This window comes from Oenanthe melanoleuca, chromosome Z (genome assembly GCF_029582105.1).
Source record: "Oenanthe melanoleuca isolate GR-GAL-2019-014 chromosome Z, OMel1.0, whole genome shotgun sequence".
Taxonomy (NCBI): domain Eukaryota; kingdom Metazoa; phylum Chordata; class Aves; order Passeriformes; family Muscicapidae; genus Oenanthe; species Oenanthe melanoleuca.
This window is the reverse complement of record NC_079362.1, coordinates 23,264,341-23,275,884: the sequence shown is the minus strand read 5'-3', so window position 1 is coordinate 23,275,884 and position 11,544 is coordinate 23,264,341. Positions and strand designations below refer to the sequence as shown.

Sequence of the window (11,544 nt, the reverse complement as noted above, 5' to 3'; positions counted from 1 at the left end):
TCACCCGAGGGAAAAAGCGAGACTCCTCTCGGGGTGCAGGCCGTCTGCTGAGAACTCCTTGATCACAAGGATCCTCCCGCAGCCAGCGAGCGCAAGAGCCGCTCTGGACAGCGAGGCCCCGCGCGCCCCGGGACGGCGCTGTGCTGACAGCTCTGTGACGTGGCACCGCTGCCGTGACCTCACAAGAGCGGCTGCTCTGCCTTTGTTGCCGTACTTGTGCCCAGCAACCCCTTCTCCTGTACAGCTGATGCAAAAGAAAAGCGTGTCCGCTTCTCCTCAGGCGTAAAGCACCAGCAAAAGTCCTCATGCTCCATGAGCCAGCGCTTGAGACATCCCAGGCAAACTCAGAAAATGCACTGGACCAGCTGGCGCCCAAGAAATGCAATCAAACATGACTTTTGGTCTCCAAGGCTTTGACGAAAAGCAAGTGTGCTTCTAACTTCTGGCATCTCAGTTGCTTCTCAAAAGCCATACTTCTTCAATGACATTCAGGGGACAAAAGAAGCAAGGGAAATAAATTTCCAGGGGTATTGCAGTGTGCAGTTGCTTCTTGAGCACATGGGTGCATGTTCACCTTTGCTTTGACTCACTTTGGAGCCTCCTGACCTCCCTTTGGCTCAGGGAGATGCTGGCTTATCTCCTGATGCAGAGCTCTTCTTCTGCTGCTTGCTGTTCCTCTGGCAACTGCAAGTCTCAGAAGATGCAGAAGAGCCGTGCGCTGATTCTTGGGCTGCCACAGTTTTGCTGTGCGGCAGCTCTGGCTGCAGCCTGCGGCCCACGGCTCTGCAATGCCCTGCAGATGTGGAGCCCAAAGAAGGCCCCTTTGCTACGGTCCAAAGCCACACTCTACAACTGTTTGCCCAGGCTCCATGCTCCCTGGAAGATTCCCTGCAGGCATTTGCACAGCCAAATCCCAGTAGAAACGACATGTACTCACTCTCTTCTCTTGCAGAATCCCAAATTCAAGACAGGAGCCAGCTTGAGAGAGAAAGAAAATGCTGGGTGCCAGGAGGCAACAAGTGCATGCAACTGCCCTGGAAATCAACTCTGCTCACCCATGGAACGATGATCCCAGGCTTAGCTCGCTTTCCTGGTGATTCAGCCCACACAGATGCTCATCTGTTGGGCGTGAGGTGAGGCTCTGTAGTGATGCAGAGTCCCCAGGCAGGTGCGAAGCAGAGCCACTTGATTGCAGAAAGTTCCAGACTTTTCAGTCGTAAAAACATCACTCAACCAATCCCCATGAACCACGATGTAAACATGCCATGCTTTTTCTACCTCTCCAATGGTTTTTCTACCTCTCCAATGTTTTTTCTAACTGCAATTCAGCTGAGTCACTTTCCCCCAGTCCTTTCCTCCTCAGCTGAAGTAGCAGGCCTGAGGCGTGACTTTACTAGGTCTTCCCTTTGGGAGCTTTGACCTGTGTTGGACAAGACAGTGTCTTTGAGGGGCCTTAGGCTGGGCTCTTCACACTTCAGACACTGAGGGTAGTATTTGAAAATCAATGCAATTGCAAAGGCCCAGCCCGTCCTTGTTAAAAAACAAGACTGGTTGTAGCACTCAGTGCCGTGATTTAGTTAATGAGAGGGTGGTAGGTTACACGTTGGATTTGATAAGCTCAACAACATTTTCCAACCTACTCCATTCTCTGTCGTTCTTAGTAGGCGTGAAATTCTATTGCTGCAGGAGTTACTGTCGTGGTTTGAAGGACAGGTGTCTGCCAGTAAAGGCAGACGGTCCTGTTTGAAATAGAGAATGTAAGCCCGCTCCCTCCCGAGTATTATAATTTTGGAATCAGGATCTCTCAGGCATAGGCAAGGGGCTAGGAATACCAGCTCTTTACTGATATATCTAACCGGACAAACAGAAGCAAGAGCAGCTGTAAAAATGAACAACAGAAGAGAAGAAATAACACAGTTGCAGTCCCTTTTTCAGCCGCACACACACTCGGCCTGCCCTCGGTCCCGGTGCTGGAAGGTGGGGTAGGGCCCGTGCTACTGTGGAGGTGGCAGACAGGACGGGGGGAAAGGGGCAGTGGCAGCTGTGTCCCACATGGGAGGAAAGGTGGAGGAAGGGCTTTCCACTCATCGTTTGAGTTTTGTTGGTCAGCTGTGGTCTTAGAGGTGGTAGGCTGGAGCGGAGTGGATGCAGAGCATTGTCCCACAGCAGAGAGCCTGGCTTCCCGCTGTTCCACCCACATGAGCTGAAGATGGGGAGGGCAGTCATCCTCCCTCACCTCGTTGGGAAATGTGAAAAACCCCGGAGCCCAGTGCCCAGCTACACTTTCTCTTGAGTCCTGAAATAGCCTGCGTGTAACCCGGCAGGCTTCCTTCTCATACTAATGGGAAAAATTCTTGAAGCTGGTGCAGTAAAGGAACAAAGCCCAACCCCCAAGAGTTACCCAGGAGAGTTGCTTCAATTTCAAAGCCTCTGGTTTTCCCCACTTGCAAGTCAGCTCCCATCAAGCAGGAAATTGCAGGGCTTAGAGAAGGAAGAATGACACCTCTGCAAGGACAGCCGAGTGCAGGCCCTCGGATCCCCTGGAGCTGAGCACCTTGGAGGCCCAAAGGTTGAAGAGAGGGAAGCATAAGGAAAAGGTGCCCTTTCAGCCCTCCTTTACTCTTCCATAGCCAGTGACCGCCAGGAAGGGGGGCAAGCAGGCCTGGTTCCTCCTCCTGCCCTGCCGTGAGGGGCGGCTGGAGCTGGGGGATTCCAGGGAGACAGGGACAACATCTCTAGAGGGCAGCTGGTGTGGGGCAGCTGTCAGGGGGCCTGTGGGGCGGAGAGGGGACCCTCCGTGAGGGGGAAGAGCCTTGGGCCGCTGGCAAGCAGCGCAAAGCCACGAAGGGGAGAAGCCGTCCGCAGCGCACGGCTTCCAAGGCACGGACCAGTTCAGAGCCAGCGTGGCAAGGGAGGGAACCTGCCAGGGCTCTGCAGGCTCCTGAGCTTTTGTTGCCACTCTGCTGCATCTAAATGTTGCTTGGGGTGAAATCAGCAGGAAAGGCCTTTGTAGGGTTTTACAAAGATGTTTATTTCAGCCACTGCTCAGCATTGTCCAGCGTTTGGGGAACAAAGGCAAGGAGTCTTGTGAGGGTCCAGGTTTAGTACATGGAATGAGCAGGCGGGGAGAGCGTCAGGGACCAATTATCAGGTGACACGGGGGTGCCACAAGGGAAGGGCCAGAGCACAGAACCAACAGGGAATTAGGGTGGGAGTGACTGAAAGGCTGGGAGAAGGGCACGGGCTTGAGGGAACAGAACATGGGCTTGCATTCCCTAGTTGCGAGAACCTTTCTGGCTCTCCACACAACTCCTGCTGAAACTAAGGGCTGCAACAGAGCGTCATCTGGCGACTTCATCATCTTCATCTTCCTCATTCTCTCTTCCCAGCACTTTATTCACGCTGACAGGTGGCAGCACACGTGTGGTCCAGTTCTTCTGAGTCTCAGCTTGTTCTTTGATAGCTTCATTCTTATTTCTCCTTAAAGGCTAATTCTGAGCTACCCTACATCAACAATACCTACTCTTATCAAAACCTACTCTTATCTAAACAATGCACCATAAACAAAGCTTTCTATACTCTATAGTTCTACCTAAAACCTAAAGAAACCTAAGAAAATCTCTAAAGATGAAATCTATTAGCTCTGGAAGAGCTCTTCTAAAAGTCTGGGCATGGGGGAATCTGGGCCAAAACAGCAGGCATCCCCTTTGCACTCCTCTCAGCTGGTGGGGCACGTCTCTTCTCCGCTCTTCCCGCACTTGCTTGGCTGAGGTGATCAGAGCGGCCAGGCTGGAGGCAGGATGGCCTGAAGTCACAAAGGGATGCTGCCCAGAGGAAAAAGGTTCAAAAGAAAGGATTCCTTGTTACTTGGCAAGACCACAGGCTCCAGCAGGATTGCTCTGGCTCCCGGGAAGATGCACAAAGAGGACCGAGGGCACCATCTGCCCCTCGGCCTTCCTGTGCCGCACCTGTCTCAGCCAGGCCCACGTGGCCCACCCTCCTCTTCATCCCTTGCTGCGGGGCTCCTCAGCTCCCAGGCCCTTGGCCGCTTTGCATTTTCTCACCTCCAGCAGTTCCTGGGCAGACCAGCGCCCGTCCTCGTCTGCCTGCAGGCAGCAGCTCAGGAAGAGGCGCAGGAGAGCCGAGTGGTGCCGGGGGTTCTGCAGTTGTGGGGGCCCGTTCCTTTCTATCAGTTCACCAACCTACAGGAAATGGAAGAGGACACTGCAGCTGCTCCTTTCCCAGCCACAACAGCTCTCAGCACAAGCAGCCCCCTTTAGAAGCTGCACCTTACCCTCAGACGGGCTTCCCTCTGGAAAGGAGCTTCCCCTTGCACCATTTCCAGCCCCACGATCCCCAGCGACCAGATGTCCACTTTGGGGCCGTAGGCTTCTCCTCTCACCACTTCTGGTGCCATCCAGCCGGGAGTGCCCACCCTGGAGCTGCGCTTGCTGCGCTCAGGGCTGAGCTGAGCGCAGAGGCCAAAGTCAGCTGAGGAGAAAAACAAAGCCTGTCAAAGGCAGCTCCCCCTGCCAAAGCGGGCAAAAGCATTGCCCACGCCAAGCCTGACCAGGCCACCCTGCTGCAGCCGGCTGCAAAGGCAGCTGTGCTCTTCTCCCACGGGGCTGGAGCCAGCAAAATAAGGCACTGGCTGCCACAAAAACACCCTCACCTCCCACACACTGGCCCAACAGCACTTGTGGGCACCTGGCAGTCACACAAAAGCGGCCCCAGAGCACATGCTGGCAACGCTGCACCTGCCCAGGGATACCCACTCAGTTTGACTGATCCGTCCATGCCCACAAGAACGTTGGCGCTTTTGATGTCTCTGTGGATGACTTGGCGGGAATGAAGGAAATGCAGTCCTTGTAGGCACTGAGAGAGAAAGGACAGAGGCAAGGGGAAAAGTTCAGCACCTGATTATAACTACAGAAAAGGAAAGGGCTCCATGAGACGGACAGCTTTGTCATGGAGCTGAGAGGCAGGGGGCAACATCACAGTCAGAACAGAGAAAGGGAAAGAGCGTGCTGCTTCAACGCTCTTCAAAGAGGTCTGTCTTCTTGGAAAGCATCTGAGATTCCTAAAGCCCTTCCTGGTTTTGGTAAAAATGACATGAATTTTGGCTAAGAGGTGTCATGGCAAAGATTTTCTTGAGAGGCTCGTGGCAGCAGAGGAGGAAGCAGCACACTAGACGTGAGTCCAGAATCCAATGCCGTCTGGCCTGCAAGGCTCTCCTTTGAAGCTGAGGACATCTCCATTGGGCTGAGCTTGAAAATTTGCAACCCACAAGCCTGCTTAGAGGGGCAAGGAATGCAGGACAGTCAGACCGGCTGCATGCAAAGGCTGAGAGGAAAAGCTGGCAAGACAAAAGAAGCGAAAGCAAGTGAGCGAGAGAGCATGAGCACCAAAAGACAAAGAGTATGCAAGCGTGCAAGAACAGAGCCAAGGGAGTGCAGGGAAAGCAGCAGGCAGTTCATTCCAGATGTTCCTCCTTCTTCTCCAGGGTGTGACATCAGCTCCAAAGGAAAGGCATGAACAAGAAATCTCTGCTCTTCCTACCCACCAGCTGACAAGGGCCACGCTGGGCAGGCCAGGGCAAGCACAAGCGGGATCCCTCACCTCCCGACAGACAGCGCCGACCTGTCCTTCCTCCAGGTACACTGCCCTGAGCACATCTGACAACGTGCCGCCGTCCATCAACTCCATGGCCAGCCAGAGTTCCCCATGGACCAGGTAGCTGCAAGAGGAAAACCAGAGCATGGCGAGAGAGCAATGGCCACAGCTCGCTCACCCCAGGTCCTGAGCCAGCCTTTTGCACAGCTCTTCAAGCTACAAGGTGTGCCACAAGAAGTCATTGCACACCCAGTGCCACCTCCTCCACGTCCTGGTGACGACTAGAGAAATCATCAACAGCTCCCTTTTCTGCCACGCACCAAAGGGCTTGCTCTCTTATGCCTTGCCCTATCTAAAGGAGCAGCGACATGGCAACAGCCCAACCTGTCTAAGTAGGTGACAATATTGGCATTCCTGTTATCCCTCATGGCCAGGATTTCATTGACAGCCAGCTCCTCGGATCTCTTCCCATAAAGGTGAATTTTCTTGATGGCCACCTGAAAGGACATTGAAGACCACTAACTTGACAAGGCGCTCCTTGCCCGAGATCTCAGGGAGCACGGAGCGAGTGCTTGTGCAATGAGGCAGCGAGCTGCGCCAAACTGCCCTGGTACTGGGCAGCAGAGCTTAGGACAAACACCACAGCCCAGCCCAAGTGCATTATGCACTCCTAGCAAAGACTGTGCTTCAGAGCAACAGCCTCTTCTGCAGACATGGAGCGGCCACCCGAAGCTCCAGGCTGAGCTCACAGCAGTGGGGAAAGCGCTGCAGAGCTGCAAAATCTGCTGGGGATGACGACACTTTACCTGTTGTCCCGTGCTGGCATCGAGGGCTTTATAAACAGCTCCAAATCCACTAGAAAGAAAATGGCAGCAGAGAAAGGCCTTCAGTCTGTGGCAGTGAAAGCAAGGCCAGGCAGGAGATGTCCCCAGGCTGCCTGGCCTCTCTAGAAAATGCCTGGCTGCAGCCTCTCTTCAGCCCGTAGCTTATCAGCCCACCAGCCTCTGCCAGGCAGGGCAGGGTGTGCAGGAGCAAACTCAGCTCCAGCATGAAGAGAAAGGGCTGCTGTAAATCCCTGTAGGCACATGCCCAGTTAGGTCTGTTCCAAACCTAAGGGCACGTGTACTCATGTGACTGCATGTGCATGTCAAAAAGTGGAGAAAAATCATATTCCGAACAGTGTGGTTGAGAGTCTGACATTTCTTGGGTGCCAAGGTGCTCTTCTAGGCCATAAAGGTGCAGAGGCAGGAGATCTTCCAGGTCCTGCACCTTGCCACAAGCAAGACATTGGCGGCACCCTGTTGGCTTTGATGATGCCTTTGGACTGCCCTGACTCAGCAGTCCTGAGAGGTGGCAGGAGGGAAAGGCAGAGTTTGACTGTGCTTGGAGCTTGCCTGACTTCACTCTTGATATTTCAGCAGCCAAAGACCTGGCCCACGCTTTTGTATAAGGAGCAGGCGTCACACTTACCCTCGTCCAAGTTCTTCAAATGCCGTGTACCTCTGTGTCGGCTGGCCCAGACTCACAATGCCCCCTGAAAGACAAAAGCAGTGCAAGGCACTCACTGTCAAACACAGATGGCAATCCACACATGATCCCAAGTGCAGCCCCAGTGTGGCGAGCTCTGGGCCCTTTGCAGCCTCTAGGCTTGCAGCTGCTGAGATCAGCAGGTGGGAGGGCAATCTTCTCCACCTTTCAGCAGCTGGCCTTTCCAAGAAGGGCTTTGTTTGTTTCTAGCACAGCATCTCATGTGCTAAGCCAAAAGGATGGGCCTTTAAGAACTGGGCCTGCAGAGCAAAGGCAAGGCCTTTGCAGCCTCTCTGCTCACGTCAACTCTCACTGGCAGAGCCACTTAGGAGCACAAAGTGTCCGAGGCAGAGGAGGAGTAAAAGCCACAGGCAGAAAAGAGCCAGAGAGCTGCCTGGGGCCTGCTCACTAGCTAGGGGCCAGCCTTCTGCTCAAGCACAAACAAGCCTCTCTGCTTTTGCCTTTGGCAGAGAAGGCAGCCCAGGCAGAGCCAAGGCAGTCCCAGCTGCCCTCAGGGGCACCAGGAGCAGCCCCAGCGCTCTGTCGCTGCCTCAGAGCACAGGCACAGCTTCTGCAGGGAGAGCCAAGTGCCTCTGAGACACTGAAGCACTGAGGAGGAGCTTCTGCCACGGCCCACAGCGAGACACGCAGACAGCACAGTGCTCTGGCAGACAAGAACTTCACCAGACGTACTCAGGCTCTTCAGGCTCTGCTCCTCTCTCCTCTGGGGCTGCCGGGCGGCACGCTGACGTGCAGGGCGTCTGTGGAGCTGGAGAGGAAAGGATTGCCCGTCAGAAGGGTGGCTGGCACACGTGCTCCGCAGAGCACACGGCAAAGGCAAGGCCTCAGGGAGGTGCTGTCAGCCACCGCCCGGCCACTTGGGCTGGGGGCTTTTGGATGTCCCCTACTCAGAGGCAATGGGAAAACCCCAAAGGCTACTTGGATACAGGAACTCATGGATCGGCTGTTGTATGCAACATTTTATCAGCTTTTCTGTAAGTGGCCTGCTACAAGGTATTGAGGCATTTGCAAAGATGCAGAAGGAGATGAGAGCTCGGCCCCAGAGCATTGTTGCTTTTCGACTTCCTTGTTCCCCAGAGCAACTAAGATAGCCCGCAGCTGGCATGCAGGTGTCTAAGAAGACAGCCCAGGGCATGTGCCTTTTTGGATCTGTTACACACATTTCCCCTCTGCATTTCAGGCTCGAAGGAGTGGCCCTTCAGAGCTGCATCCCAGCTCTTCCTGGACCCACTGCCCTTTACATAGAGCCAGAAGAGGGGAATAACAGAGAATTTGACACAAGTGGGATTCAGAGTCAGGAAAATCCTAGAAATATGGGTGAATTAGCTGCGACTCCATCTTGCTGCGCATTTCGGCTGCTGCACTTGCCTTTCTTCTCTTGAAAGGCTTTTCATTGGCAAATGAGGAAAGAGCCAGTGCTGCCTTTGCTCCTGCTGAGGCCAACAGCTGCTGGGCTTTCTATCAGCCTCCCAGGCTGGCACTCTACGCTCTCCTGCAACAGGCCAAGCTCACAGCTTGCCCCACAATTCTTGCACGCCAGCAAGGTCACAAGTTCCTTCGCCACTCACCAAAGGACCGTCTTGTCTCCAAGCACGTGTGAGGTGACCTGCAGCGAGCAAAGGAAAAGGAGGCAGATGCCCTTAGAAACGTGCCTGTCTTGTGGAGTACCACAGAACAATTTAATCCCAAGAGAGAACATTTCCCCTTTCCCAACGTGCCTCCAGGATCAACCCTTCTTTCCCACGGCAAGGAAGAGAACAGCAAGGACGCTCCCCTAGGCTCTGTCTACGTTTGGGCCTCTTGTGCCACGAGGGAAATAGGAACATGGTCACGCAATTGCCAGCTGCTTTTCACGAGTCAGAGTTCCTGTTCTGCCCAACAGCTCAAGCAATGGTTTCTCCTTGCTGCATTTTATGTACTGCTTCAGAAATTGCATGCAGTAATCCCCATCAATTTTCTGAAGACCATAGCCAAGGAAATCTTCCCCCACGGGCCCTCTTCCCTGTGGCAGCTCTCTGCTGAAGAACCTGGGAACATGTCCTGGGGTCAGCAGCAAACTCTTACTGGTTTGGAGTTTGTGCTGCATTGCCAAGGGAACCACCGGCTTGGCACACCATAAAGGGTCAAGTCAGAGAGCCAAGGCCCCTAAATGGCAGAATGTGGAGCCAAAGATGCTTTCCCTCACTCCCAGAGAGAACCGCAGAATGTTTACAAGTGTTTCTGAGGATCTCTCCTTAGAGTCTGCATTTTGCAGGTGGTCTAGGTTGAAGCAGCAAGCTGAAGGAATGACAGACTCCACTGGCACGCACTGTCCCGTGCAGGGAACTCAACCTGCTGCAGGTTCCATTGCAAATACTTTCCAGCCAGCACGTGGTATAGACAATCCGTTTGGAACTGACCCGGTTGGCAACAGATTTCCCACAGTGGGGGCAGCTGAATGCTCATTTTGCTCCCAAATCAACTCAATCACTACTCGGCCATAAAGAGCAGAGTGAAGCACAGGCCAGGTGATGTGACCCCCAGGATAAACCTTCACTTACGAGTCAGCTGCAGCAGGTAGTAGCTGGAATAGGCAATAGAAAAAACGGTGCAAACCGCGGCACAGACTTGCTTGATCATTTTAGCAGTGCTCTGCAGGTTTGCACACTGAATGTCAAGTGACGGAAAAAGAGAGACTCCTCTCGGGGTGCAGGCCGTCTGCTGAGAACTCCTCGATCACAAGGATCCTCCCGCAGCCAGCGAGCGCAAGAGCCGCTCTGGACAGCGAGGCCCCGCGCGCCCCGGGACGGCGCTGTGCTGACAGCTCTGGGACGTGGCACCGCTGCCGTGACCTCACAAGAGCGGCTGCTCTGCCTTTGTTGCCGTACTTGTGCCCAGCAACCCCTTCTCCTGTACAGCTGATGCAAAAGAAAAGCGTGTCCGCTTCTCCTCAGGCGTAAAGCACCAGCAAAAGTCCTCATGCTCCATGAGCCAGCGCTTGAGACATCCCAGGCAAACTCAGAAAATGCACTGGACCAGCTGGCGCCCAAGAAATGCAATCAAACATGACTTTTGGTCTCCAAGGCTTTGACGAAAAGCAAGTGTGCTTCTAACTTCTGGCATCTCAGTTGCTTCTCAAAAGCCATACTTCTTCAATGACATTCAGGGGACAAAAGAAGCAAGGGAAATAAATTTCCAGGGGTATTGCAGTGTGCAGTTGCTTCTTGAGCACATGGGTGCATGTTCACCTTTGCTTTGACTCACTTTGGAGCCTCCTGACCTCCCTTTGGCTCAGGGAGATGCTGGCTTATCTCCTGATGCAGAGCTCTTCTTCTGCTGCTTGCTGTTCCTCTGGCAACTGCAAGTCTCAGAAGATGCAGAAGAGCCGTGCGCTGATTCTTGGGCTGCCACAGTTTTGCTGTGCGGCAGCTCTGGCTGCAGCCTGCGGCCCACGGCTCTGCAATGCCCTGCAGATGTGGAGCCCAAAGAAGGCCCCTTTGCTACGGTCCAAAGCCACACTCTACAACTGTTTGGCCAGGCTCCATGCTCCCTGGAAGATTCCCTGCAGGCATTTGCACAGCCAAATCCCAGTAGAAACGACATGTACTCACTCTCTTCTCTTGCAGAATCCCAAATTCAAGACAGGAGCCAGCTTGAGAGAGAAAGAAAATGCTGGGTGCCAGGAGGCAACAAGTGCATGCAACTGCCCTGGAAATCAACTCTGCTCACCCATGGAACGATGATCCCAGGCTTAGCTCGCTTTCCTGGTGATTCAGCCCACACAGATGCTCATCTGTTGGGCGTGAGGTGAGGCTCTGTAGTGATGCAGAGTCCCCAGGCAGGTGCGAAGGAGAGCCACTTGATTGCAGAAAGTTCCAGACTTTTCAGTCGTAAAAACATCACTCAACCAATCCCCATGAACCACGATGTAAACATGCCATGCTTTTTCTACCTCTCCAATGGTTTTTCTACCTCTCCAATGTTTTTTCTAACTGCAATTCAGCTGAGTCACTTTCCCCCAGTCCTTTCCTCCTCAGCTGAAGTAGCAGGCCTGAGGCGTGACTTTACTAGGTCTTCCCTTTGGGAGTTTTGACCTGTGTTGGACAAGACAGTGTCTTTGAGGGGCCTTAGGCTGGGCTCTTCACACTTCAGACACTGAGGGTAGTATTTGAAAATCAATGCAATTGCAAAGGCCCAGCCCGTCCTTGTTAAAAAACAAGACTGGTTGTAGCACTCAGTGCCGTGATTTAGTTAATGAGAGGGTGGTAGGTTACACGTTGGATTTGATAAGCTCAACAACATTTTCCAACCTACTTCATTCTCTGTCGTTCTTAGTAGGCGTGAAATTCTATTGCTGAAAATCTGCAGTAGTTACCGAGTAGATTTTCCTCAATTTTAAAGCGT

At 53.5% G+C, this 11,544-nt stretch overlaps 1 protein-coding gene across 1 annotated transcript; it reads right to left on the bottom strand.

Moving 5' to 3' along the window:
• On the bottom strand, positions 1 to 9,780 carry LOC130265437 (serine/threonine-protein kinase PAK 3-like). The gene is made up of 12 exons (XM_056514537.1): positions 9,702 to 9,780; positions 8,730 to 8,767; positions 7,834 to 7,909; positions 7,084 to 7,147; positions 6,420 to 6,468; positions 5,998 to 6,110; positions 5,620 to 5,737; positions 4,776 to 4,875; positions 4,295 to 4,491; positions 4,065 to 4,202; positions 3,712 to 3,824; positions 1 to 244 (listed from the first exon to the last, which is right to left on the bottom strand). The coding sequence occupies exons 1-12, from the start codon at positions 9,778 to 9,780 to the stop codon at positions 1 to 3; spliced, it is 1,329 nt and encodes a 442-aa protein (XP_056370512.1).
• Positions 9,781 to 11,544: the final 1,764 nt, after the last annotated feature.